The following is a 24,451-nucleotide window of genomic DNA, read 5'->3' on the forward strand; positions in this document are numbered from 1 at the left end:
GGGCCTTCTTTGTTGTAGAAGGCTCCGCATGGGTCATCCTAGTGCCGTGGTGGTGAACCTTTGGCACGCCAGATGTTATGGACTGCAATTCCCATCAGCCCCTTCCAGCATGGCCAATTGGCCATGCTGGCAGGGGCTAATGGGAATTGCAGTCCATAACATCTGGTGTGCCAAAGGTTCGCCACCACTGTCCTAGTGCCTATCTAACACTGCCCCCCTCTGCCCAGGAACCCTTGGGATTGGGGATCCATGCTGATGGCCAGATTGCTCTTCTATCCCCAGATAAGAAAGAGCCACTGGCTGCGGAAATAAAGTGGGAACATACACTGCATTCAGTGCCAGCAGAACCCAGTTATGACTGCAGGCAGTTGTTCCTGAATCCCAATCCAAGGCTGAACACCAGAGCAAGCAAGCAACGGCAGGAGGCTGGGTGGGGGAGCATTGGCATTTGGCCTGGCCAATCCACAGGTTTTATGCCTCCAACGAGCAGAGGGTGCCAATGTTGCACCACTCTTCTGCCCCTGAAGAGGGTGACGCAGCCTGTGAGTGGCCACAGAGGCTCAGAACATGGGCATGTTCACGGTTCGCTGTTCAGTGCTTCAGGAAGGCACGGCTCCAATTGCACTAGGATTTCTCAGGTCTAACAAAAGGTTTTGTTAGTAGAACAAGAGAAAGCAGTCCTAGAAGGGCAGAACGGAGCAGCAACGCTAGAGCAGGGAGGCAACACAAGGGGAGCGGCTGCACAACTCTAGGTCCCTTCCGCACATGCCGAATAATGCACATTCAATCCACTTTCACAATTGTTTGCAAGTGGATTTTTCTATTTCGCACAGTAAAATCCAGCTGCAAAATGCACTGAAAGTGGATTGAAAGTGCATTATTCTGCATGTGCGGAAGGGGCCTCTGCCCTGCGGCTTCTTCACTCTAAACTACCCCCTCCTGAATCTTCTTTTCCTTAGGAAGCCGGGGGTGTGTGTGGGAGGGTGGGCTTGGTGCATGCATTTGTAGGCAACTTGCAAGGGGGGGGGGAACTCTCTGTGAAATACATTGTTCTTCCTTCCTCACTCAAAGGAAAGGCTAAGTTCAAGAGGCTTTTGTTTTTGAACACATACCACAGGGATCAGTCCAGTCCCTCCAGCCTGTTAACCGCACGATATTTATCCCTAAATAGGAATCTGGACAGAGTGATAACAAAAACACCTCAAAATTCTGGGTCAGAGGGTGCTGTGGGTGGAAGACGAAAGCGGTTCCCCCCTGCAGCGACGGAAGGCGTGTTTTCGGTCGTACCAGATTCGAACGGGCCCCCCTCTCCTTCCCACAGCCTGCAGAACAACAGGTGCGCCCATCAGCCGGGGTGGGGGAAAATGGGTGTGGTGTCCTTCCCCACCCACTTCTTTTCATCAAAACAAAAAAAAACCCCAAGGCTGAAGAAATGTGAAGCCTGCTGTTTTTCCCCTGCAAAGACGACTCACCAACTGCAGACTGGTTTTTCCTGGTTGGGGGGGGGGGGGGGGAGTGTTGGTGACGGGAGTTGACAGGGAGAGAGTGATGAAAAGATTGATGCTGCTCTCCTGCTAGGGAGGAGAACCAAACAAGTCAGAAACACACACACACACACACACATTTTTTTACACACAACAAGCAAGCTCAGATCAGGACCGTTTTCTGCAAATGTAAATAATACTTACGGAAGTTAGCGAGAGCCAGTCAGCGTGGTGTCGTGGTTAAGAGTGGTGGACTCTAATCTGGCAAACTGGATTTGTTTCCCCGCATGCCATGAAGCTTGCTGGGTGTCCATGGGCCAGTCACAGTCCTCTCAGAACTCTCTCAGCCCCTGTGGAGGCACGCAATGGCACACCACAGCCAGACCTCTCTTGATTTGAAATCTCTGTGGCGTCACCATTAGTTCGCGGTGATTTGACAGCAGCACTTTCTACCACCACCGCACCAAAGGTCTTGTAGAAAGCCAGTGGGGTACAGTGGTTAAGAGCAGTGGGTTTGATTCCCCACTCCTCCACATGAAGCCTGCTCAGTGATCTTGGGCCAGTCAGAGTTCCCTCAAAACTCCCACAGCCCTCATGAAGGCAGGCAGGGGTAAACCACCTCAGAATATCTCATTCCTTGAAAACCCCACCAGGGGTCGCCAAAAGTTATGTCAGCTGTGACTTAGCAGCACTTTCCACCAGTTCAGGTGGATTTGGAAGAGCGAAAAAAAGAAGAAAATATTAAAACCAATGACAGAAAACAAGTGAAACATTGGCAGCCATTGCCCATCATCATGTTCTGTTGCTTGTTTATCAGGCCCCAAACTCATCTTGGATCCCTGCCCTCCAAGCCTTCTTCCTCATCTTTTGAAAGATATCATCCCATAGCCTAGTTCAGTGGTGGCGAACCTTTGGCACTCCAGATGTTATGGACTACAATTCCCATCAGCCCCTACAATTGGCCATGCTGGCAGGGGCTGATGGGAATTGCAGTCCATAACATCTGGAGTGCCAAAGGTTCACCACCACGGGCCTAGTTCAGTGAGGGATTTCACTTGGGTCCTGATTTGGGTGAGGAACATCACTTGCAAATGGGTTTTCTACACAAGATCCTGGATCCTTAAACTGGAGCTTCTTATACACAGTCCCTGCCAAAGAAATACCAAGTGGCTGTTTGGGGAGGGGGAACAGGGAATAGATTCCATCTCCCTGACAAAACAGCCAATCGGCAGGATTTTAGCCTGATAAAACACTTGTAGGGGCATGGTGAGGTCAGGAGGGTGGAAATTTCTCCCCCAAGTCCCTGCCTCAGTCTGCTCCTCCTTCCTGGGTGCTCACTGACTGGGTGGGTATGGTAAGGAAACACACCGCTAGACGGCCAATCAGATTTGGCTATGCCACTGTAAATAATTTAAACAGTGAAGTGCATGTTTTTGCAAGGAGTGTTTGTTCTTGAGACTGTTGTTCCAGGGTCATAGAATGTAGGCCCCTGCCAAGCCTGATAAGGCCAGTCTGGAAGGAAGGAAGTAAATAAGGCCCCCTTTGACTGGGTTACTTCTGTCCATAGCACCTCTGAGCCAATGTTAATCTCCCAGGACAGTCACCCTGACGGTCTTCACACCAAACAGAAGATTGCCTACACCAATGCATTGAGGGTGTCGGCAGTTAAGCTGGGCAAACAGCAAACCATCCATCAGCTGTCGCTGGTACTCAACACAGTGCCCGACAGAAAGGGAGAAGTCTGAGGAAGCAGATAACCAGCCTTTACTGTCTGGCATGAATGAATGACTTCATACAGAGCTGGGACCTTCTGCGATAGATCTGAGATGTTCTGTGCCCACCAGCCAGGGATCTTGGTCACCTATACCAGGCTGAGACCGACTCCTTGTCATGTAATTGTACCTCTCTATTGTGCATTGGTTAGATCTCACCTGGAATATGGTGTGCAGTTCTGGGCACTGCAATTCAAGAAGGATATTGACGAGTTGGAACGGGTCCAGAGGAGGGCAACCAAAATGGGAAAAGGTCTGGAATCTATGCCCTACGAGGAGAGACTCAGGGAACTGGGTATGTTTAGTTTGGTGAAGAGAAGGTGAAGAGGTGACATGGTAGCCCTGTTTAGAAAATTTGAAGGGATGTCATGTTGGTGAGGGAGGAAGCTTGTTTTCTGCTGCTCCAGAGACTAGGACCAGGAGAAGTGGGTTCAAGGTGAAGGAAAAGAGATTCCACCTAAACATCAGGAAAAACTTCCTGACAATAAGGGCTGTTGGACAGTAGAATGCTCTGCCTTGAAGTGTGGTGGAGTCTCCTTCTTTGGAGGTTTTTAAAGAGAGGCTGGATGGCCATCTGTCAGGAGTGCTTTGATTATGTGTTCCTGCATTGCAGGGGGTTAACTTGATGGCCCTTGGGGTCTTTTCCAAATCTATGATTCTATGAACTGCTGGTATCAGGTGGCAGCCCCTCTCTCTCAGTTCTCATCACAGCAGAGGGAATTCCACAAACGTAGTCCAACAGTCCAGGTCAGGGAAGCCGGACAATTTACAGAGGCCAATAACAGTCCAGTGGTCAAAATTGCAGGGGTCACTCAGGAGGGTGTCAGCAGGTTCAGCATGGAACTTGAGTTGCATCCACACCCGGCAACTCCTTCCCAAGAGGCTTTATAGCCACTCACAAGGAACTCACACATACAGCCTGCATCTTGGAAGCCATCCTGCAAAAAGTCATTGTTGCTGTCAGCCTGCAACTTGTGCTGAGTAGCTAGGCCTGCACTGCATCCTTGCACCAGCAGTTCTGACTTCAGTCTCTTTCTGCAGGCTTCTAGGGGGACTGGTGGCCCTGGAGAGCTGGGGCTGGGGGGGCTGGCCTGCCCTGACTGCCCCAAAGTCAGGTGATGGAAATGCATCTGAGCTGTTGGCAGCACCTCCGGGAGTTTCTGATCTCCCTGCTGGTCATCTGCTGCCAGCTACGGGCAAAGGTCCTCCTCCTCCTCCTTTGAGTCCTCACTGTGACATCTTATTTCTTATTGTACTTCTTCATCGAGATCAAAGTGGAGCATTACAGAACCTTTTCACTCTCATTTCTTCAGGTGGGCCAGAGGTCAACTAGATCTTTCAGAGTCTGCTCTTCTATTCCATGCCACACCTGCTTCTCCTACCACATCACACCCATGCAACATTCTGATTGGAGTCAAACTTTTGAAGGCCCCACACTATCACATAAAAGGCCCCTGATAACACAAACCATAAGACCCACTTCCCAGTTACTCATCAATGCCCACCCATGCTGACTCCCCAGATAGACAAGAGGTGTTTTGTGGTGTTATTGGTTGCTTTATCTCTACAGTGCTTCAAAAGTTCCTAAACAAACTGTTGTCTCCTGTGTCAATGGGCTTTTCTCACATTCTCACTGTCCTCACTTGTGAGTTCCTGTTGCTTCGGGGAGGTTTTCCTGTCTTGCTCACATTTTGCTTTTTCTAGTTTTCAATTCAACGTTACATCTTTAGTTCCAGCATTAAAACCTGTAGCTTAAATCAGCTGGGATATATGTAGGTTATAAATTGATGCAATATTGAATCAACCACTAGAGGGAGCAATACACGTGCAGAACAGAACTCCCCTCCTCCCCCCCAAGCAACAGAAATATACAAGTGAAGATAATAAGAATGCAGAAAAGCCCAATGTTATCTGCCCTGGTTCACACAAGGTGTTCTCCAGCTCCCATTCACACACATAAACTTCCCCCAAACACCACAGTATTCCTTTCCCACTCTCTCCTTCCTTTGGTGCACCTTCAAAGGGTTGCCAACATCCAGATGTGACCTTCTGCCTCCCCCAAAATTGTAATTGAAAATAAGCCCTAACACATCTTTTGGAGCAAAAATATATATATGTAAAGACTAGCCTGCCGGAATCACAGCAAAGATCGAAGCCCTGGGGTTACCAGCTTCCAAATGGCACCCGGAGATCTCTGCGAATTACCGCTGTTCTTCAGATGACATAAATCAGTTCCCCTGGAGAAAATGAAGGCTCTGGAGGACAGCCTATGTGGCGTCACATCCCTGCTGAGGTCCCGCCTCTCCTCAGACTCCACCCCCTCCAGGCTCCGCCCTCCAATTTCCCAACCTGGAACTGGCAACCCAACCAGTGAAGCTATTTCTCTTTTAGGTGGACAAGCCAGCTAGAAAATGCCTTGCCAGCTCTTCACCGGCCCACACATATAGGAAACCAACATGGCAAATTTCAATCCACACAACTTTTCAAATAATAAAAACCACAAAACGTTTTTTTTTCTCCAAACTAGAAAGGTCATCCACACTGGGGGAGGGGGAGACGTGGAATCCAAATGTTTTGCAAAAGGAAAAAAGGAAACAGGAAAAAAAAATCAAGGTGTGTTTTCCATATGCAAATGCTCACGATGCCAATAAAAACAGTTTCTCACTCAAGGAGATAAAAAACACATTGTTGGAATGCTGCCATTTTTGGATGCATTTGTCTGGAAATTGGCCTGGTTGCACCAGACACATGTGAAGATTCTGTGTGCCAAACTGTAGACTTGAATGGGACAAATTGTCTGCATTTTGTAAAAAACAGAATCGTCAACCAACATATCTGCCAGATGCATAAGATGTGGATTGAATTTAGCTTTCCCTTCCAGTCACAGGTATTTAAACTGGAGCAGGGACAAAGGCATTTACTGAACGGCACCAGACCGAGAGATCTTGGCCCTTGGCTCTCAGCCCATTGGCTTAATGAGCCCCTCCAGCACATCCTGCACCAAGAGTGAAGAAGAAGAAGAAGAAGAAGTATCCCCCCTTTCTCTCCTGTGAAAAGACTCAAAGGGGCTTACAATCTCCTTTCCCTTCCACCCTCACAACAAACACCCTGTGAGGTGAAGTGGGGCTGAGAGAGCTCCAAAGAACTGTGACTAGCCCAAGGTCACCCAGCTGGCATGTGTTGGAGTGCACAAGCTAATCTGGTTCACCAGATAAGCCTCCACAGCTCAAGTGGCAGAGCCAGGAATCAAACCCGGTTCCTCCAGATTAGAGCGCACCTGCTCTTAACCACTACACCACGCTGGCTCATTCAATCGTGCTTTTTGTTGTTGCTGTAGCTGGTTGGTTAGTTGTCTGTCAAACTCATGTTTGAGCTCCTTTGCAAGTCATTTCGACGCCCGTGAGGAGAAAAGTGGGATAGAAATTAAATAAATAAACAGAACGCTTGCCCAACCGATTTTGCTTAGTTAATGGAGCTGCAACCACAACAGCCTACTGCAATATTGCAAGGATTCCACTGTATGGTTGCTTAGTAAAAAGGCTCAATGTGTGAAGGCTGGAAACAGTTGGAACATTTCAAAAGTGGTGATAGGGGACCCAGCAGCCAAGATACCCAGCTTTGCAACTTGCATTACGCAAAATACAGCAGGAAACAGAATGCTTTCCCATGTCTTAATGCTCCAGGCTAGTGCGAAATGTGTGTGTGTGTGTGTGTGTGTGTGTGTGTGTGTGTGTGTGTGTGTGTGTGTGTGTGTGTGTGTGTGTGTGTGTGTGTGTGTGTGTGTGTGTGTATCCAGCCTTTACCCTATTAAAAACAGTTGAATACCCTATTAAAAACAGTTGAAATACTGTTCTTGGAACTGGAACGAAGAGCCTGTTAGTGATGTCACCGATACTAGCCAATAGGCATCCACTATAGCTGACTGCTTTGGTTCAAATTGAATCAGGTTGAAAACCACAGAACACTTGTTTTGTTTTGAGAATTTGCCCCAGGACATAACAAATGATGTTTGTACTAACTGTAGTGAAGGCATTCTCAAATAGGCCTAATTGCTGCAGAAATATTACTTTTCTCTTTGCCCGAAGGTGTGGTTTTACTGTAAAAGCTGCTTATTTTTATTTACCAAAACCAGACACAACAACAACAACAACTCCTTCCAAAAACTGCCCCTGACGGAAAGGCCAGTTGGAAAGTTTCTGGGGGCAAAATGTTTACAAGAACAATCCGATTCCAGGCACTACAGATTTTAAACATTTCAGAGAAAACTAACGTATGAGCTTGGGTGTTTTTATTTTAATGAATGGCTCTTAAAACGGGGCCAGAATCCCTTTCACAGCTGTGTGTCTCCTGCCAGAAAGGCATTGCTTTCAGACCATGTCATCGTTTGGGAACCTCAAGAATCGTACTTGGGAACACACTGGCAGAAAATAACAACCCCCTTCCCAGCAAGGTTTCAAGTTTGAGCTCTGCAGAAAAACAAACGCCCAGTCATCTTGGCTGGAGGTAATCTAAGCCTCTGAGAAACTTGTTTACCAGGATCACGGTGCTGGCAACTGTTTAATCTCATTGTGTTATAGTCAGATTTGTTCTTTGTTAGAGTTACAACGCAGCTCTCAGCATAGAACAATTGATGCCTGATTCATCCGAAGGGGGGGGAAAACAGCCAGCCTTTCTATCGTTTCAGTCAAACTGTAGCGTTTTCTCTGGTCATCTCCTGCTAGTGGCGATTTGCAGATAAACAGTGCAAGTTGGCATGGCCAGAAGAGGGGCGCTTGAAAACAGACATCCGAGCAGTGCAACTGCTCAGGGCAAAAGAAAGAAAAGACAATCTCCTCCTCCTTCTCCCCACCCCCACGACAGAAAAGAAAACAACAACCCACAGAGCTGCCAGATTCACTTCTGTAGACAACTGACTGTGCATTGCTAAGCATCTTGTGGATTGAGGAGGATGTCACTTTGTTTGGGATGGCGCTGTAGAAGATTGATCTGGATTCCATATTGGGTCCAGAACCGTAGCTTCTGACGCTTGGCCAATATGTGACGGGGACTCTTCATCTGCAGTTTTTCTGGAGGCTGTGCAGACAGGCACGAGTTTCTGCCCCTGTGGTGACTTTCACAGTCACAGAGAAAGCTCCCGCAACGATTGTTCTGTGTGTGTGCTGTGTGGGCAGAGGGGAAGGCCCATTCCAGTGTGAACACCGCAGTGGTGGCCCCAAATGTGTTGCAGCACAGTGTTTGTGCCTGTGGGCCACTACTAGAAGAAGAAGAAGAGAAGAAGAGTTTGGATTTATATCCCCCCTTTCTCTCCTGTAGGAGACTCAAAGGGGCTTACAGTCTCCTTGCCCTTCCCCCCTTACAACAAACACCCTGTGAGGTAGGTGGGGCTGAGAGAGCTCCGAGAAGCTGTGACTAGCCCAAGATCACCCAGCTGGCGTGTGTGGGAGTGCACAGGCTAATCTGAATTCCCCAGATAAGCCTCCACAACTCAAGTGGCAGAGCTGGGAATCAAACCCGGTTCCTCCAGATCAGAATGCACCTGCTCTTAGCCACTGTTCTTAGCCACTACGCCACTGCTGCTCTTAGCCACTACACCACTGCTGCTCTTAGCCACTACGCCACTGCTGCTCTTAGCCACTACGCCACTGCTGCTCTAGGAAGTGACTCTTAATTACCTAATTACAGTTTGGGGACAGGGAGCGGAAGGACTGATTACCTTCACCTCTGCTTTGCAGGCCATGATCTGGAGGCCCTTGCTTGTAGAATGGAGGTCAGCGGTCCCCAAAAAGGACCCTCATAGTGGTGGCACCATGACTGTGGATCACTTCCTAAGAAGTTATCTGGCACAGATGATTTATTTTACTCCCAGGCAAAGATACGTCACTAAGCTTTCGGCTAGCATGCGGAATTCATGAAGAGCGCTGTTCTGCAGCTTGATGGTTCTATTCTATGGTTTTTAATGAAATCAGCTTGTAATTAAACTGGCCAGAAAGGCAGGAAAATGATGACATTCCCATATATGCAGCTATTTTTTTTGTTTCTCACTTGCATTTTTCCTGACGGCTGCTGGAATTCACCATATTGTAATACTGGAGGAAAAACAACTAAAGCCAAGCTAAAACAGTTTGCAGCAATTAAGGATGGCAGTCCCAAGAAGTACTATATTAGTGATGGCGAACCTATGGCACGGGTGCCAGAGGTGGCACTCAGAGTCCTTTCTATGGGCACATGTGCACAGAGTTCATTATGTTGGGGGGTGGAAAATCACCCCCCACACACCCCTAGGCTGGCCTTGGCATGATCCTTTACCTGGGCATAAGCTCAGTTGCTGGCAATGGGGCTTGCTTCTGAGTAAACTCTCCTAGGGTCATGATTCATCCATTCGAAGTGTTGCACGGTTGCTTCACCAAGCTTACTCCCGAGTAATATGCACCTCGGAGTCAACTGTTTTTTCTAAACTAAAACCTCAGTATTCAGGTTAAATTGCCATGTTGGCACTTTGTGAAAAATAAGTGGATTTTGGGTTGCAATTTGGGCACTCGGTCTGGAAAAGGTTCGCCATCACTGTACTATATACACTTGTCGAGTGCCTGCAGGGCCTGTAAAATGGACCTGTTCCGCCAGGCATTCGGCCAACTGAGTTGAATGTTGTTCCATTGTCCTGGCCTCCGGTGGGCTCAGGGGTGGGGGTGTTATCGCCATCTGAGTTATATTGTGTTTATTTTTAATATATTGTATAGTTATAGGTTTTAATACTGTTTGTTATCGTATTATCATATTTTATGTTGTACGCCACTCTGAGCCCTTCGGAGGAGGGCAGCTAATAACTCTAAAGAACAAATTAAAAAATAAAATAGACCTTTGAGGTTTCAGCACAATATATAATTATTTGGGACTTATCCCTCAGTCTCCACTATAGCACTTGGACAATTCAAATACAGTATACAGATATGTGGGACTTTTCTCTCCGACTCCAATTGTATCATTTTATCATACAGGTAATGCTTACAGCACCATACACCTAACACACAAACTTATGGTGTGCTGCAGATTCTTAGATTTGAAATGAATAATATCGAGCTAGTTTGCTCCTAGGTGACACCTGATCTTGATGTTTTCTTCACAGGTTTGAAATATTCTTAGGGCTCTCAGAGCCTCTCATATTTAACCATTTCACAGTATTTCACAGGAGCAGCAGTGGCATAGTGGTTAGTGGAGGAACTGGGTTTGATTCCACACTGCTGCTTGAGCTGTGGAGGCTTATCTGGGGAATTCAGATTAGCCTGTGTACCCCAACATATGCCAGCTGGGTGACCTTGGGCTAGTGACAGTTCTTTTGAGCCCTCTCAGCCCACCTACCTCACAGGATGTTTGTTGTGAGGGGGAAAGGGAAAGGAGTTTGTAAGCCCTTTTGAGTCTCCTTACAGGAGAGAAAGGGGAGATATAAATCCATTCTTCTTCTTCTTCTTCTTCTTCTTCTTCTTCTTCTTCTTCTTCTTCTTCTTCTTCTTCTTCTTCTTCTTCTTCTTCTTCTTCTTCTTCTTCTTCTTCTTCTTCTTCTTCTTCTCCTTCTCCTCCTTCTCCTTCTCCTTCTCCTTCTCCTTCTCCTTCTCCTTCTCCTTCTCCTTCTCCTTCTCCTTCAACTGCTACTACTATTTTGGACAACATTCTATTGCAGACTCTCTAGCCACCTTTTGAACATCCTTGGCATATTTCGAGCCTGCGAAGAAAGCGACAAAGTCAGGCATCATCTAAATATACATCAATATAAAATATTTCTAGGTTTGTAACAAATTTGCTGGAGCAAATAGCAGATTCCTCAAAGTATATTGTGACCAGTGCACTAAACCATCTGCTAGTAAAACCACTCATATCTGATGTGACTGGAGATCTACAGTCAGACTTTAATGTTTCTGAGGTTTCCGTTGACTAGGCTTCTATGGATGATATTTACTTGGCACAACTTGAGGATGTGTACAGAATATCCGGAACTTTGAGGCCTACCTTGTTGGTTTAAGCCTCGGTCTTTCTAGCTAAGTAGATCTGCCTAGATCTACTAGTCTACTGACAAGGGGAATATGTCCCAGTTGGTTCTCTTGGACCTTCAATGGGTTTTGATACCATGATGTCTTTCTGGGCCACCAAAGTGGAATGGATATTGGTGTTATTCTGTTAAAGTGATTTGCTCCTTCCTGGAGTGGAAGTCCCATAAGGTTGACTTCTGTTCTGTCCTTTACCTAACAGCTTTTATGCCCCTTCCACACATGCAGAATAATGCACTTTCAATGCACTTTCAATGCACTTTGAAGCTGGATTTTACTGTGCGGAATAGCAAAATTCACTTTCAAACAATTGTGAAAGTGGAATGTGCATTATTCTGCATGTGCGGAAAGGATTTGAAGTGAATTGTCATCAATATGCAGGTCTCTTCTTTCTATTTGAATCCAGGGAAGGACTTGTTTGACCCTTGTCTGGAGGCAGCAAAGGACTGGATAAAAGAGTAAATTGAAGTTGAATCTAAATAAAATAGAAGTGTTGTGGACTGGAGGTAAAAATAATCCAGAATAGGGGTTTGGCTATGTTACACTTCCCCTGAAAGAACAAGCTCATAGTCAGATAGTGTCCCTGAATTACTCACTGATCCTGGACATCCAGAAGATGTAGGCATTCCTGGAGGAATGGACTTTGCCATATTTACACATCCTGGTAATCTCTAGGTCGCTGCAAAGCACTCTACATGGAGCTGCCTTAGAGACCTCAACTGTTACAGAACGTTGCCACCAAAATGCTAGTTGGAACCTGCCCTGCTGAGTACGTAAAACCCAGGTTCCTCCAGTGGTGGGATTCAGCCGGTTCGCACCACTTCGGCACATTTGGTTGTTAAAATGGTGCTTGTAAACAACCAATTCTTAATGTATTGTCAAAGGCTTTCACGGCCGGATTCAACTGGTTGTTGTGGGTTTTCCAGGCTGTGTGGCCGTGGTCTGGTAGATCTTGTTCCTAACGTTTCGCCTGCATCTGTGGCTGGCATACACTTCTGAAGATGCCAGCCACAGATGCAGGCGAAACGTTAGGAACAAGATCCACCAGACCATGGCCACACAGCCCGGAAAACCCATCACAACTAACCAATTGTTAAATTATTAGAATCCCATCACTGCCTAAACCTGTTTCTGGGCTCAATTCAAAGAACTGGTTTTGTTCTTTAAAACTGTGAACAACTTATGCCCGAAATACCTTAAGGACTGCCTTTATCCATATATAGCTGCACACATCATGAGGTTGTCAGAAGAGGACCAGTTGCCAAAGTCCATGGGGACAGAGCTGTGTTTGGTACCTCCACAAGAGGGCCTTCTCTGCATGCAGATCTTCTTGGCTGCCACCCCAAAACTGTGGAACTCTGAACCCCATGAATTCTGCCTGCCCCCTTCAATACAGGCCTTCAGAAGACAGTTTAAAACATTTCTGTTTCTGAAAGCCTTTTAAAGCTACATGCCTACATTGGTTTCAAATTGTGGTTTCTATGGTTGCAAATCTTTAAAAAAACATTGTTTCTTTTGTTGTGTTGTAATTACGGTCTTGTTATTCTGATTATGTGTTGTCTCAAGCAGTTCTTCAAACTGGAACGGTGGAATATAAATAGCTTAAAAAAACCTCCAACTTTGGTGAAGTCCTTTCTCTCCCACAGACCTTATTTACATACACCAACCATCTCTTATGATGGGAAAACCCCTTATTTCAAAAGACTGCAGCTTCCTAGATTGAAAACAACATCCCTTAGCTGAGAACTAAAGAACCCCATAATACAGATGCCGTAACTTCAAACTAATACCTGGGTTTTTTAAAAAATTCCCCTCCAGTGGTAACATCCCACATCCACAGTATTATTGTGGGATTAGTCATTCATCTGGATACCTTAGGAAAAATTATATTAGTAACTTAGATTGATAATTTAATGAGGAAATATTAAGAGATATTTTTAGTTAGAGTGCATGTCTGAACAGGCCAGCATAGCCCCGGTGTGCGCACTAAGGAGCTGGTTGTTGAACTCATCCCCAATACAGTTTTACAAATTGGAGGGTGCACTTGTGTTCCCACTTGCGATCACTCTAAGAAGCGCTGTTGTGGGAATTGTCATGTGCAACATTGCCATCCTAAACCAGAGTCCAATCACAGGCTCAACCCTACCACATTGGTGCCAGAAGAATTAACTAAGCCCTTCCCTCCAAATTCTGAAGTCAGCCTCCTGACCCACCTTCCCAGAGACCGAGGGTGATTCGGCACTGGTCAAATACAATGGGTTCAGGGGTGTGAAGAAAGCATTATGGGGGAAGAAGAAGAAGAAGAAGAAGAAGAAGAAGAAGAAGAAGAAGAAGAAGAAGAAGAAGAAGAAGAAGAAGAAGAAGAAGAAGAAGAAGAAGAAGGAGAAGAAGGAGAAGAAGAAGAAGAATGGATTTATATCCCCCCTTTCTCTCCTGTAGGAGACTCAAAGGGGCTTACAATCTCCTTGCCCTTCCCCCCTCACAACAAACACCCTGTGAGGTAGGTGGGGCTGAGAGAGCTCCGAGAAGCTGTGACTAGCCCAAGGTCACCCAGCTGGCATGTGTGGGAGTGTACAGGCTAATCTGAATTCCCCAGATAAGCCTCCACAGCTCAGGTGGCAGAGCTGGGAATCAAACCCGGTTCCTCCAGATTAGATACATGAGCTCTTAACCTCCTACGTCACTGTTGCTCCCCGCTCTGAGAACTTGCCCTCCAATTGCTTCTAACCCATTATATTTGGCTGAACCCAGGTTAAATGAAAGGGATTCTTGGATGTGCAGTTCGCAGGGTTCAATGAAAGTTGCTAAAATGGGAACTTTCCCCTGCAACCTGGGTTTCAACGCTTCCTGCCTGTGCAAACTACGGCAAACAGGAAACATTCTATCCCCCCCCCCCCTTCCATCCACCATTATAGTGGATTCTCTGGGTGGCCGCCATTTTGTTCTGGTGTGTATGGGGGGATTTTCAGGTGGTGGTGGTGATGGGACTCCTGGTGGGGGGGGATTCTTGGATGTGCAGTTTGCAGGGTTCAATGAAAGTTGCTAAATTGGGGACTTTCCCCCTGCAGCCAGTGGCGGGATTCAGCAGATTCACACCACTTCGGCAGAACCGCTTGTGAAAATGGTGCTTGTAAGCAACCAATTGTTAAGTTATTTGAATCCATTCCTACCACCAGGACTGGTTGTTAAATTATTTGAATCCATTCCTACCACCAGGACTGGTTGTTAAATTATTTGAATCCATTCCTACCACCAGGACTGGTTGTTAAATTATTTGAATCCTACCACTGCCTGCAACCCAGGTTTTGATGCTTCCTTCTTGCCTGCACAGACTAAGGCAAACAGGAAGCATTCTATTCCCCTCCCCATATCCACCATTAGTGGATTCTCTAAGTGGCCGCAATTTTGTGCTGGAAAGTGTGTATCAGGGGGTTCTCGGTGGGGGGGGGGATTCCTGGTGGGGGGGGCGGGTGATATTTGGATGTGCAGTTCGCAGGGAAACCACAGCATTTCCTGTGTGAACCATGTCACATCCTGATGCCAGAATCCCATCGATCATGGATGTCCCCGCCGTGCAAACGGGTTCATTTAACCTGTTTGTACTGCCTCTGCCGAACGGGCCTTTGACATACATACACCCTCTTCTCCTTCTCTCTTCACATGAAGCTTGTCTGCAAATGCATGAGAGGTTTAATGCCACCAATCCGCTCCAGGCTCACTGGGGATTTGAACCTGCGTTCCAATAGTCAAACCATTATCTCAATCTGTGTAGGTTTTTCTCTTGTCCTTCTAAAACCTTATCCCTGGCAATAACAAAGAAGAGTTTGGTTTTACACCCCACCTTTCCGTCTTGTAAGGAGACTCAAAGTGGCTTACAAACTCCTTTTCCCTTCCTCAAAACAGACACCTTGTAAGGTAGGTGGGGCTGAGACAGTTCTGAAGAACTCTGACTGGCTCAAGATCACTCGGCAGGCTTCATGGGAAGGAGCAGGAAAATAAATCCAGTTCACCAGATTAGAGTCCACCGCCGCTCATGTAGAGGAGTGGGGAACCAAACCCGGTCCTCCAGATTACTTAAAATGGTACAATTTACTCCTAAAATGTCTGAATATCAGCTAAGCCTAGCATCATACAGGGAGCTGTGCTTGCCTGCAGCAGCTGGTTCACCCGAGCTTATTCATCAACGGTAACAATAAGGGATGACTTGGAGGTCTGAATCACTGACAACAAAATCACCAACACAACTTCACTTTCTCCGCTCATTATTTCAAAGGTGGCTTGTGTCAATGGAATCAGCTCATGCATTCACCTGCCAATCATCAGAGCCTGATTCACACCCCTGTGTCTGACAAGTGCCGTCAAGTCACAGCTGACTTAGGCCGATCCCATAGAGCAGTGGTGGCGAACCTTTGGCACTCCAGATGTTATGGACTACAATTCCCATCAGCCCCTTCCAGCATGGCCAATTGGCCATGCTGGAAGGGGCTGATGGGAATTGTAGTCCATAACATCTGGAGTGCCAAAGGTTCGCCACCACTGCCATAGAGTGTTCAAGGCTGGAGATGTTTGGAGGGGTTTTGCCATTGTGCGCCTCTGCAAGGGCTGAGAGAGTTCTGAGAGAACTGTGACTAGGCCAAGGTCACCCAGAGCCAGCCTGGTGTAGCGTTATCTCCTCCTCCTCCTCCTCCTCCTCCTCCTCCTCCTCCTCCTCCTCCTCCTCCTCCTCCTCCGCCGCCGCCGCCGCCGCCGCCGCCGTATGGAGGAGTGAGGAATCGAACCAGTTCTCCAGATTAGAGTCTGCTGCTCTTAACCACTTTCCCACCACTGGCTGTTACATTCACCCACTTAAGTTCACAATATTGTTTCTCTGCTTTCAGTTATTCACTCATTGATTGGCAGTTGAATGTATGGAGTGACTTGACTGACAGCTGTAGCATTGGAGAGGTTTTAGGAGACTTTACTGTGTGCCTGGGGGAATGTGCTCTGACTTCCATTAGTGAAGTAACCCTGCAGGAAGCGGACCTGTGCTCTGCACGCATCATCCAAACTGGGACCCCAGGTGGCTCTGCCCAGCACTTCATAATAGAACAGCTCTCCAGAGCCCTGATTTAAATCAGAGCTGTGCTTCAGCCTTACCCTCCCCTTGTGCGGTTTTGATTAGAGAATCTGGAACAAGCACTCGTGAGCTGTGACCAGCCGTGGAAAGAAAATGAGATGGGTGCCCTCTCTGTTTTTCCCATTGTAGGGAGGGAGAGCCTATTTCAAACCGACAACTGCACACGTCCATACAGCCACACTAAACAGAGTTGCGCAATTCTGTGCCCCCTTGACTTCAGTAAACTCAGCAGTGTGTAATTTTCCAAGGCAGCCATTTTGTTGCTGTGCCCACCATGCTGGGTCAGAATTCCAATTATGCCAACAGGCTCAAAAAGGCTCACACAACCCAGAGAATCCACAACATCCTAGGCTCAAAAAGTTTAGGGACCCCTGCGCTAGAGTAATCCTCCCTCCCATTTAGTCCATCAATCTTTGGGTGAGCCACCAGAGCTCGGCTGCCAGCAGAAAGCAAAACTGAACAAAACATGGATTTCTATGGCTGGTGGAGGCAGTCAGGACTGAGCATGGTGCAAACTTGATCGTGGGAGGGCCCTGGCGTGCACTATCACATCTATGCCTGTTGCCCCTCTGAATGCTTTACTGTTTTCCCTCCCCCTCTTGCTAATCAGCACATGCTGGAGGATGGGGTGTGTGTTTTAAGAAGAAGAGTCTAAATTTAAACCCTGCCTTTCTGTCCTGTAAGAAGAGTCTTTCAAACTCCTTCCTCTTTCCTCAACAGACACCTTGTGAGGTAGGTGAGCTGAGAGAGTTCTGAGAGACATGTGATTGGCCCAAGATCAGTCAGCCAGCAGGCTTCATGTGGAAGAGTGGGGGAAACAAATCCAATTCACCAGACAAGAGTTCACTGGGGTAGGGAACCAAACCTGCTTCTCCAGATTTGAGTCCACTGCTCTTAACCACTAAGCCACGATGGCTCTCTAAAGCAGGCTCCAAGGACCCACCACTCATCTCCCCCAGAGCCACGGCACTCTCTCGTCTTTCATACACCGGCTCATTCCTGTCACACCACCTCATTTCAGAGACCCAGAACTGGAGTTGATGACCCTGAAGAGATTCATCCAATCCCCCTCACAAGAAAAAAGCATGGCACAAGTTTTTCATGGGGAACACAATTTCCCTCCAGACTTATTGGATCAAATTTTGCATATCCAAGAAGCAAAAGAGTCCCAAGCATTGATGTGAGTAGGGAAGCCCCTAGTCTCATGGACCACGGACAGGGAGCGAGGGTTCGAATCCCGAAGAGTGCTTCATTCAAAAAAACATTAGGGAGGCCACGCTGTACACGGATCATTTCTGGATGTCTCAGAACTGGGGTAGGCGTTATCTGAAATTAGCCTGGAGGCGTGTTGCATTCGCCTCTCCAAGTGTATGTGATTATGCGGAGAAATTGTCCACCCATAGAAGAACTTAATGAAAGCCAGCCTCATGCAGTGGTCCAGCCATTGGACACAGTGGTAGCGAACCTACGGCACTCCAGATGTTCATGGACTACAATTCCCATCAGCCCCTGCCAGCATGGCCAATTGTAGTGATTGGAATTTGTAGTTCATGAACATCTGGAGTGCCATAGGTTCGCCACCACTGGAGTAGGATCTGGGAAACGCAGGTTCGAATCCTCATTCTGCCATGGATACTTGATGAGTGACTTCGGGCCAGTCACACAATCAGCTTTGACCCTGGCAAGTATTTGGGCAGGAGACCCCCAAGGAATACCAGGGAGGCAGGTAATGGCAACCCCCCCCCGCATCTCTTTCCTTGAAAACCCTATCTCTACAGGGTCCCCATAAGTCAGCAGTCACTTGACAGTTAGAAAGAAGTTGCCACCTGTGATCTGCATGAGTCACCGATCTGGGTGAATCTCCTGACACAGGGCCCCCCTGTTATTTCCTTCACATCCTTTCCTCAGTATTAGGGAGCACCATCCCAAAAGGCAGAACAGAAGCACCAGACCGGGGGGGGGGGGGCTGCTTGCTTACAGCCCCCAGCGCCATCCCCCTGCACGGTCGCTGTGCCCCAGCTCCAGAGACGGGAGGGGAGCGCAGCAGGGCCCCCAAGGTCAGGGCCTCCCGGTCGCTAGCAGGGCAGCGAGAGAGGCAGGTGGGGAACAGTCGGGGGGGGGGGCAAATGGGGAACAGGGGGGGCAGATGGTGGAAGGGGATCGAGCTGGGCCAGCCCAGAAACTGTGGGCCTCTGGCCATGCACTACGGCCCGGGAAAGTCACAGCGTCTCCTCGGGGATCGGGGCGCTCGACGACCGCAAGCACCAAGCCGGCGCCTCCGGGCACCTCCGCATCCCAGCCGCGCCACCTTTAGCCGCGGCCGGAGCTTTGCGCCTGGGCGGTGCCCGTCTCCGGAGCCAATGGCGCGCCGCCGCCCTTTAAATCGACGGGCCGTGTCAATCATTTCCTCCTCCGCCAGCCTCCCTTCAATCGCCATATTGGGCCAGTGGGGGAAAGAGGCCCGGCTCGGATTCCCCCCCTCCCCTCCTGCTCGTCTCCCTCCGCCTTGTTTTTCCCCTCGACCTTTTAAAAAAAAAAGAGAGCGAGCGAGAGAGAAGCGCTCCCGCCCCAGCCGAGCCCCCGCCAGCCTCCAGCGCCGCGCTCTGACATCGGCCGCAGCTCGATCGCTCGCCCGGCCCGGCCCGCGGCTCCCTGCGAACGGAGGGGCCACCGACCCCCGGCGCTGGGCACAGGGAACTCCTGCCCGCCGGTCCATCTCTCAGCCCGCCCGTCCGGCGGTGGCTTGCATGCGAGGCTCGGGCGGCGGCGGCGGCGCTCTCTGCCTGGGGCTCCCGGTCCAGCCGCGCTCGCCTCCCGCGCCGACCCGCGGGCTGGGGGCGGCTCCGGCCATGTCGCGCGTCCGCCTGTCGAATGGCAGCCCGACGCTGGAGCGGATGGAAGCCCGTCGGGCCGACTCGCCCAAGCCCTCGGCTTGCCGCAGCCTCTTCGGCCCCGTGGACCGCGACGAGCTGGCCCGCGAGCTGCAGCGCCACCGCCTCGAGCTGGCCGAGGCCGGCCGCCGCACGTGGAACTTCGACTTCCAGCGCCACCGGCCCCTGGACGGCCGCTACGAGTGGCAGGCGGTGGCCCCCGACGCCCTGCCCGACTTCTACACCCGGCCCCCCCGGCTCCGCGCCGCCCGGCCCGGATCGCCCCGACGCCCCGCCGAGGAGCCCCCCCGGACCGTGGAAGCGCCCCCCGAACCGGCGGCGGCCCCGGGCGCCGGGCCCAGGAAGCGACCCGCCGACCCCGACGGTAAAGAGCCTGCCTCCTCCTCTTCTTCCTCTCCGCCGTTTGCTCGCTTCCTTCGGTCCCTAAGCAACGAAGCCTGCCCGGCGGCATCCGACCGTCTTGCCTCCTGAAGCCGAGACCCTCGGGCGGGGATACCTCCGTGTTCTGACCCAGATCTTGCAAGTCAGAGGTAGACTGCTTCCGGACACGGAGGTTCCATCGCGTCGTTAAACCTGCCGGGACCTCTCCTATTGGGACAGGAGGAACAAGCGCTTGTTTCTGTGCTCTCCCTCCAGAGAAGCTCCGGGAAACCGAGGCACGATGAGTCCGTTGGTCGAAGGACTGTCCAAATGGTCACTCAAGGCTTCGAAGGGAACTTGGCGATTGAAATCGACCAGGCTGACTTCCAAGTCATTTGAGATTTGGGGCAGGGATGTCAGTTTCCGTGCAGCGGCCAAAGGGAAGCCGGGGACCCCTTAGAGAGTAACATCCTTAGGGAGGTAGGGGTTTGGGTGGGCTTCAACCCAGTGAAAGCCCCTACGACAGACTGGGCTTGACCCCATGAAAATGCATGTCTGCTTTTATAGGGCACCTTGGGCTGTCCTGTGTTTGGACAGGAGTGTTGAAGGAAAGCGGAACTTTGTGGTGAGATCCAGCAAGGTTGAGAAACGTGTGTGTGTGTGTGTGTGTGGTAAATAAACCCCAAAGCTTTTTAAGCTGGCAGTTTAAGGTGTGGGTTTAGTGAGCTTACTCTAGAACAAGCAACAAGAATGGCAATGCAGGGACTGCTGGTCTTGTTTGTAGCCAGGTCAACTGTCCAGCTGTGCCCCCCCTCCATATTGCTGTGACAGACTATGCATGTTTAATGACTGGGGGGGGGGGGCGCGATGGGAGATGCCTCGCGGGCTTTCTCCCGAGCTCCCTTCACTCTCAACCTGGTATCGACCACAACGCCGAACAGCAAAGGTATTTTAAAACCTATTTCCCCCTCTTTACGGGAGCCTTTTTTTTGTTTACGTTCCCCCTTACCAGATTCTTCTCATCAAAACAAAAGAGCCAACGCAACAGAAGTGATTCCAGAAGACCCTCCCAGTGCCAGCTCAGTGGAACAAACACCCAAGAAATCCAGCCCCAGACGGCATCAAACGTAGACTGTTTATTTGGTGGGTTTCCTTCCTGCTCACATCTGCTCGAAAGTTGCGTAGCTGGCAGAAAAGGTGGGGCCGTTTCCCAGCGCCCTTCCCTGCCAGGGCTGGAGTTCTGAGAACTGCTCCACGGGAGTTAAGGGTTTGGCAAACCATCCCCCCCCCCCCCATCTCAGAGTTGGATTTCCCTTCTGTTGCCGCTGGGAATGTCAGAGCAGAGCTCTTGCGGATCTTGTTTTGCCCTCTTAAACGCACCTGTAGCCTGCTGCAGCAACCGCTGTGATTTCAGCGAAGGTTTGGCCTCATTTGAAAGCAAAGTTGTTCAACTGAGTTGGGCTTGATGAACAGTTGGGCTTGATGAACAGTGTTTAGTGCCAGGTTGCTGAGCACCGTTCATATTTGTTTTATGAGTGTGCTTCATCTGAAACTAAAAAAATAAAAAATAAAGTCCTTTGGGTTTAAGATTAAGAGCCATCTGAAAGGAAGGCCCTGCTATATAAAAACAGCCTTTCCCCCCTGAGCACTTTCTCCCTCCGAGCAGGTAAGAGTTTTGCAAAGGTGAGATGTTTTCTCTCTCAACGCTCAGGTCTGTTTACTCAAAAGCAGGACTTTGTGTTTAGACACTGCAGCCTTCCCTGCCGCACCATCTTTAACAGGGCTGAGAAGTCAGAGGAGGGTGTAACAGCATCCAAAACCGGGGCGGCTTATTTTCAAGTGTGTTTTGTGGCTGGTTTCTTTGATGGTGATTCCAAGCTGCGTTTGAAGAAAAAACTGCAACTCGGGGGGCGGGGGCTTGGGAGGCGCCTAAGTGTCCCAAGAAAGCACGCAGACGTGACTGGCGATTTGGTTGAAGAGAGAAAGTTTGGAATGGGACATTTTGAACCAACGTGTTCCCATGAGGGTGCGCCTGCTCACTGGAGCAGCACATGTGTGAAAGTTGAAGTGCTACTAATTGTTTACTTGGATGTTGGAAAGGGAAGCGGAGAGCTTTGCTGGGGACCAATCCCGTTGAAGAGGGGTGTGAAGCAGATTTCCCCCTCCCTGCCTGGTTTTCAATTTCTCCCCTGCTGCTGGAAAACAAGAAAGATGCACCGCCTCAGATTTCAGAGCGGTGCCTCAGCCCAGCATAGCTGCATTCCACATGCAACTATCGGTGCCAATTTTGCTGTTCCAAAATGTTGTTCCCTGGATGGATCCAGTGGGTTGGCCGCAGATGCAGGGGCACAGGCCTTCCCTCTCTTCCCCCACTGTCAAATCGAGGTAGTAAGTTCTTTGCAGTTCCTTATCGATCTTGTTGCTCATGAAGCTCTAGAGACATAGAGAGTGCTGTGTAAATAAATAAAATACCTGACAGGCTAAGGGCAGATTTTGCTTGTGCCTGGAAGTTTCCAAAGACCCCGAGTCTGTTTTATCTGGCAAGCTGACGTGAACTACCCCTATCCAGTCTTGGTGGTTCTGTTGTTGTTGTTACACCAGTAGTATATTTTCTCATTTCACTGTCAGTATGGGCCAACTGAGGGATCTGGAATACCCTTGGGATTTCTTACCCTCTAATTTCGAAATGAACTATTGTGTTCCTTCCTGACTTATGCCTTTCTTCTTTCATTGCAGAATTTACAGCATTCGTTTCCTTGTTCTCTGGAGGCGCTGGGCTCACGGAGCAAGGAAGACGCAGAGTTTGTAAACAAAAGAAAACATATCATTGATTCTCCATGGGATGGAGGACTAGCAAGCACTGAAACAAATCACACGTAACACTAAAGCCAGGCACTCAAAAGATCTGCCTCTTAAAGCCTTGGATGTAGCATTCTGCAACTAGGAGTTTCCTCATTTGCTTCATTGTACTACCTGTGTATATAGTTTTTACTGTATGTAGCACATAAACCTCCCTCCCCTGTCTCTCTCTCCCACTGTTGGTTCTTGGAAAGATCTGGGGATGGGAAAAGGGTGATGGGTTTCAGATCTGCTTCCCAAAATCCAGCAAGCGGAGAATTGGTAGGGGGAGAAGCGTTCTGCATTTTAAAATAGTCTCTAAGGATGTACTTCTCAAAGGAGCCCAGAGCCTTTTGAAACAAAATATCAGCGTGTTAACCTGGGCTGCAGCAGAAGGATAGAACCTGCTGGCAACATCTCTCCTTGTTCAGGGCAAATTCCTGTGGGAAATTCTCCTGCCCGCCCTCCCCCTCCACAAAATGAATGTGAGTGTGGAAGAGGACACTAATTTCAAGAGGAGAACATTGCAGGGGATTGTGTCCTAAATCTGTATGCAGGAACTCTGGTTTCCATTATGTAGCAGAATAAAAGATTTTTTTTTCTGGGACCCTTTAAATTTCCTCCTCTAAGATGTGTTTGCTATCTGTAATACTTTAGATAATTTCAAAATAATAATAATAATTTAAAATTCATGATTGGGAATGGAAAGGAGGGGCAATCTACCCAACCCTGAACTTTGCCCCATGATCCTCGTGCTCAATTCTTCGATATCCGCAGGTGGGTAAACGAAAAGGAATACTACATCTTTAAACAGTATTTTTTAAATTGCCTGTATGTTTTGTTTTTTTTTAAAAAAATTAATTTTTGAAATGTGCCTGTGTACATAACTTTGTAAAGACACTGAGAAAATTATACTAACTTATTTATGTTAAAAAAAGATTTTTTAAAAAATCTAGAATAAGATATTTTCCCATAAAGCCAAAGTGGCACTGAGGTTTTTTTTTTTGGGGGGGGGTGCGCATTTGTCAATGCTCTATTTGGTAGGGGTTTGTTTTAGTTTTTTTTGGGGGGGGATTTGTTAATTAATATGGCTGTCCTTAAATGATTGCAGACTGAGCCAAGTTTAATATTTTTTTTATAATGTATAAAAACTGTTGCCAACTGATACTGTTTTACATCAAGCAATCAATAAAGAAAACTGCCATACGTAAATATAAATATATCTATTAAATGATATTGCTGTTGTGTATTTAATAAATCCTGGCACTGGGCGGCGGCGGGGTGTGTGTGTGTGTGTCTGTTCATTTTCCAGATATATACATCAAAGCTTCCTTCCTCCTTCCCCTTCTCCAGTACTTCAAAGTACAACAGGAAAATCTTCTGTTTGCTTTCTCTTCCTGTATTTCTTTAGTGGTGTGGGAGGGGGAGAGACCAGAGGCGTACCTAGGAAAAATGTACCCTGGTGCAAAATCTGAGTTTTCTGCCCCACCCCCACCCCCAGGGCAGCCACCCTCCCTCACCATGACCAAACAACTTTTTTTGCACCAGGTCTTGAAGTCAGTGTATGGACCCAGGGGAAGGAAGAAGGGTGCAGGGGTGATTTTCTGCTTCCCCCCCCACGTGACTAAATGGCCACAGCCTGGGAACATATGTCCCCTGGGTGGTACGACTCTGGCTGAGCGACTTGAAGAACTAACAGGGAGAAGAACGGTTGAATACATTTGGGGCGCTTGTTACTTTTCGCCTGGGAAAGAGACTCCCCTTCCAACTGCATGGCCATCCTGGAAATGTATGAAGGAAACACAACTGCTTTACAATCTACAGCTGTCACTTTATCGAGCCCTGCCCTCATCTGAGATCTATTTGCAGACTTTGCAGTCAACACGGGTCACTTGAAATGAAAGCATGCAGGTGGTGCTTAATGCGCCTAGAATCAAGGTAGGAATCAATG

General features: G+C 48.6%; 1 protein-coding gene across 1 annotated transcript; it reads left to right on the forward strand.

The window, feature by feature from the left end:
- Nucleotides 1–18,813: 18,813 nt before the first annotated feature.
- On the forward strand, nucleotides 18,814–23,734 carry CDKN1B (cyclin dependent kinase inhibitor 1B). The gene is made up of 3 exons (XM_048515968.1): nucleotides 18,814–19,666; nucleotides 20,675–20,805; nucleotides 22,399–23,734. The coding sequence occupies exons 1-2, from the start codon at nucleotides 19,159–19,161 to the stop codon at nucleotides 20,791–20,793; spliced, it is 627 nt and encodes a 208-aa protein (XP_048371925.1). The 5' UTR covers nucleotides 18,814–19,158; the 3' UTR covers nucleotides 20,794–20,805; nucleotides 22,399–23,734.
- The last annotated feature ends 717 nt before the right edge of the window (nucleotides 23,735–24,451 follow it).

Source organism: Sphaerodactylus townsendi, linkage group LG14 (assembly GCF_021028975.2).
Source record: "Sphaerodactylus townsendi isolate TG3544 linkage group LG14, MPM_Stown_v2.3, whole genome shotgun sequence".
Lineage (NCBI taxonomy): Eukaryota > Metazoa > Chordata > Lepidosauria > Squamata > Sphaerodactylidae > Sphaerodactylus > Sphaerodactylus townsendi.

What these genes read in the sequence shown, in the direction of transcription:
- CDKN1B (XM_048515968.1), top strand. Translation starts at nt 19,159, where the DNA reads ATGCGAGGCTCGGGCGGCGGCGGCGGCGCTCTCTGCCTGGGGCTCCCG. An exon ending in GCGACCCGCCGACCCCGACG is followed by an intron (nt 19,667 to 20,674) that starts GTAAAGAGCCTG and finishes CCCCCTTACCAG; the next exon opens with ATTCTTCTCATCAAAACAAA.